General features: G+C 34.5%; 1 protein-coding gene across 1 annotated transcript; it reads left to right on the plus strand.

Annotated features, from left to right (window-relative positions):
• The first annotated feature begins 898 nt into the window (after positions 1-898).
• Positions 899-2,555, plus strand: LOC132271702 (probable membrane-associated kinase regulator 2). The gene is made up of 2 exons (XM_059773157.1): positions 899-1,965; positions 2,067-2,555. The coding sequence occupies exons 1-2, from the start codon at positions 1,008-1,010 to the stop codon at positions 2,165-2,167; spliced, it is 1,059 nt and encodes a 352-aa protein (XP_059629140.1). The 5' UTR covers positions 899-1,007; the 3' UTR covers positions 2,168-2,555.
• Positions 2,556-3,820: the final 1,265 nt, after the last annotated feature.

The raw sequence follows: 3,820 nt of genomic DNA on the forward strand, positions 1-3,820 counted from the left end.
TTATTTGTACATTTTTTAATTTTATGGACTGAAATACACATTTTTGTAAAATAGGATCTATTTCTGCACAAACCCTTTTAGGCCCCCTGAAATTAAACCATTAGAATTGCTCTTAGTTGTTATATATTAATTCCGTCTATTTTTTGACAAGTTAATTTTTTAGAATTTTAGTGATTGATGGATTACATGTATTTATTTTATATTTACATAAAAAATTTCTTATTGAGAAGTTATCACTATTTTTTTTTTAAAATCTTATTTTATAATTATCTAAAGGGCTAAACTTAAAAAAAAGGCATAAAAAAAAAATCTCACTGTAACTATATTATTTTTGCAAAAAATCCCTTGTATCATTCCAAAAATATTGAGCACCGTTACAATAGTGACTGAAAATTGATATTTTTAGATTTAAAGTATCTATAATACATCTTTATTGATCAAAATGATCTTGAGTTTTCAAATTCATAAATTGATCCATAATGTAAATACTATATTTCGTATTATATAATATAAATTATTATTATTATAATTTTTGTTTTTTTTTTTTTGTCATGAAGGGTTTTTTACTTCTTTGTTACTATATTTTACAGTCAATGTTCTTCTTATTTTTTTTTTATTTCTTGACAGGTAAAATAGTAAATTAGACATAAACCGGTTGGAGGTTAGTTGCAACTTTTATTTATCTAAACGATACTTTCCCAAAAAAAAAAAAAATTCCTTTATTTCCTTTTTCCACCATGCTATCAAAATGCACTTTAATCTCTGTTAAAGTAAAAAAAACCCCACTTTTTACTCCCCTACGCTTCCCCGAAACATCCCCCTTTCGCTACAGCCAAACGTCCAAAAACTGAATCGAGAAAAAAGTTCCCTCTATTTATAGCTTCCACACTTTCACTCTCCCTTTCATATTTCCCTTCCTTTCCCCTCTCTCTTTCTCTCTCTAAAATCTCCCAACTCAGTCAAACCCTAACCAAATCATTCCATCACCTACACTGTCCCTCACTACCATGGAAGCTTTCAGCTTGTTCAAGTTCTGGCGTAATGCCGGCGCCGGTGCCGGCAGATCCAACTCCGGCGCCGACGTCACCAACATCTCCGAAGGAGTCACAGTCAAGAACCTACTCCAAACAGAAGATGAAACGGACGACGAAGATTCTTTCTTCGATTTGGAGTTTACAGCTCCTGATTTCGACGAGAATGAAGAAAACAGAGCTAAAGCTGTTCAAATCAAGAGCTCCGACAACGACGAAGTTCCACACAACAATTCGACCCGAAAAGACGGTGAGCCAAAGCTCAATTTCATCAAATCTCCAAATGATTTCTTCAAAGGAAGAGTTGTGCCGGTAGAATCGAATTCAAAGCCTCAGTCTCCGATTTCAACTCTGATATCTGCGCCGAAGTTTCGAGTCCTCATGTTAGGGTTCAAGAAGTCAAAAATGGCGACTGTTCAGCAGAAATCACCGGAAAAGGAGCAGAGCAAGCGCTTCACGGTCAAATGTGAAGTCGAGGAGGTTCCGATTGCGTCACTCTTCGCCGGAGACAACAGTTTGGGAAGCAAATTAGCGAAGCAGAGGTCAGAGGACGCGTTTTCGGTTGATTCTTCGAAGCCGTTTCCGAAAGACGCAGTACAGAAGTACCTGAAGATCATCAGACCGTTGTACGTTTGGGTTTCGAAGAGGTACGGCGAGAAGACGAAGTTTTCAGATCAGTCGTGGACGGGGACTCCGCTGTCGTCTCCGGCGACGGCGCCTGTGTGTTCGCCGCGAAAGCAAGCGGATGAGAAACAGGGGAGTCGACCGGCGGCACTCCGGATGGTGTGCAAGCATTTAGGGAAGAGCCGATCGGCGTCGGCCGCCGTCAGAATCATGCCGTCGCCAGCGAGGAGAGATGACTCGTTGATGGAGCAGCATGATGGGATCCAAAGCGCCATTCTTCATTGCAAGCGATCTTTCAATTCTTCCAGAGGTATTATAATTATTAAAATCTAATATTAAAAGATTTAATTTCGTATTAAATTTGAGTTTTAAAAATTTAAAAATATTCACTTTCTTGTAATTTATCCACAGAGTTCTGTCTTTATTCACGATCTGCAAGCGATCTTTTTCTCGAGAAATCCATAAACCCACCGAGAAAATCCGCCGAGGAGGAGAAAAGAAGCAGCATTTGAAAGATTTGAAGCTCCATAATCAAATTTTGAGAGGAAGACAAAAAGGCGGGAAAATGATGGAGCATCACAAACTAGTAATGATACTCTGATCAACTATAACCTCTGTTTTACTATTATATATATATATATATATATATATATATATATATGTATGTATGTATATGTATAGAGATAGAGAGAGAGAGAGAATAGGGTTGTGGGATCTGAGAGATGGGGATGATGATGGCGAGAGAGGATGCAGGTGGAGGAGGGCTTGTAGTTATCTGTAAAGCGACTGATGATATATCATATCAATATCAATGAAAGAAATGAGATGAAATGATTATGATCTTTCTGTGTGGTTACTGTATAATCTGATTGTATTCTGTATTTGGCATTTTCTGGCAGCTTGTTCAAATCAAAAAGATCTGATAATTTCTCTGATTTAATATTCCAACAATTTAACAGGTCTTGTAAGTTGTGTCTTTCCTTTTTCTTTTGTAACAGAAAAAGAACCTTGCTGTGTCACTGTTGAGTGTTTGGGGAGAGTAAAAGTGGAGACACAGATTGGAAAATCAGACAAGGATTGTCAAAAAGTTACTACTACCATTCACATCAATTTAACACTTCCATTTTCCTTGTAGAAAGCAAATTAATCGCAGAACTCTGTAAAAAATTTTGTATAAATTTTGCGTACGAAATCCTCTGTTGTAGCGTGTTGTAATTTAACACAAATTTAATGCGTGAAAAAATAGATTTAATTTAGTTAAGTACGGATCTCACTATAAAGTAGTGTTACGGTAAAAAAACTCAGATTTACAAGTACGAGGATGTAGAGCTAGAGGGGAGTGGGATTGGTGCAAGGTTTTGAATATAGGTTTTTGAACACAGAAAATAACCTAACGACTCGGGCAAGTAGATAATTGCAATATATACTCAACTACAAAGGTAATACAACACTTGCGATTTTTTTTCTCTGTGAAGTTATTTAAATTATAAATTTACTTGGTTTGTAATTCTGAAAACAGTTATAAAAAATTCAGAAAGTAGAGAATAATTTTCAGAGAATAATAAAAGACTTATCTAAAAACAGACTTTTTTACAACTGAGTTTTCAGAAAATAGTTTACATAAAATTGAATCAAGTAGATTTTTTTTTACATTTTTCAGTTTTCTAATAACAGAAAGTTATTTCCATAATTACAAATCAAGCCAGTTCTATAATTTTCAAATAGATTAAGGGCATGATGTAAACACTTAATCATTTTATTTTATTATTTTAATAAATTAAATATATTTCGTTAAGGTTGATAAATTTTTGTCTGGCCCAATTAAATGCAATCCAAATAAACCAAAAACCTACTCCATTACCCACATTATAACATAATCATAACAATAAGAGAAACTACAATAATATGAAATACAGAAGCATTTGTAGTAATTCAGTCATGATGTGTACAAAGTAGCAAAGCATGTGGCATAGAAATCAATAGCATCCTCTTTTGTAATGTCAATATGTTTTTATGCTTTTTGAAAATGCTTTTGAGAAATAAGAATTGCATTTTAGGTAGCCTTTTGCTTTTATCGGCTGATTGTTGCTAAGGAGCTAAAGTGAAAAGCATATTTGATTCATTAAAGGTAAAATTTTTATCTTTCTTTCTTTCTTTTTATCTTT

The sequence above is a fragment of the Cornus florida genome, unplaced genomic scaffold (assembly GCF_030987335.1).
Source record: "Cornus florida cultivar Cherokee Brave unplaced genomic scaffold, ASM3098733v1 CherokeeBrave_3.0.0_Hap2_Chr08, whole genome shotgun sequence".
Taxonomy (NCBI): Eukaryota; Viridiplantae; Streptophyta; class Magnoliopsida; order Cornales; family Cornaceae; genus Cornus; species Cornus florida.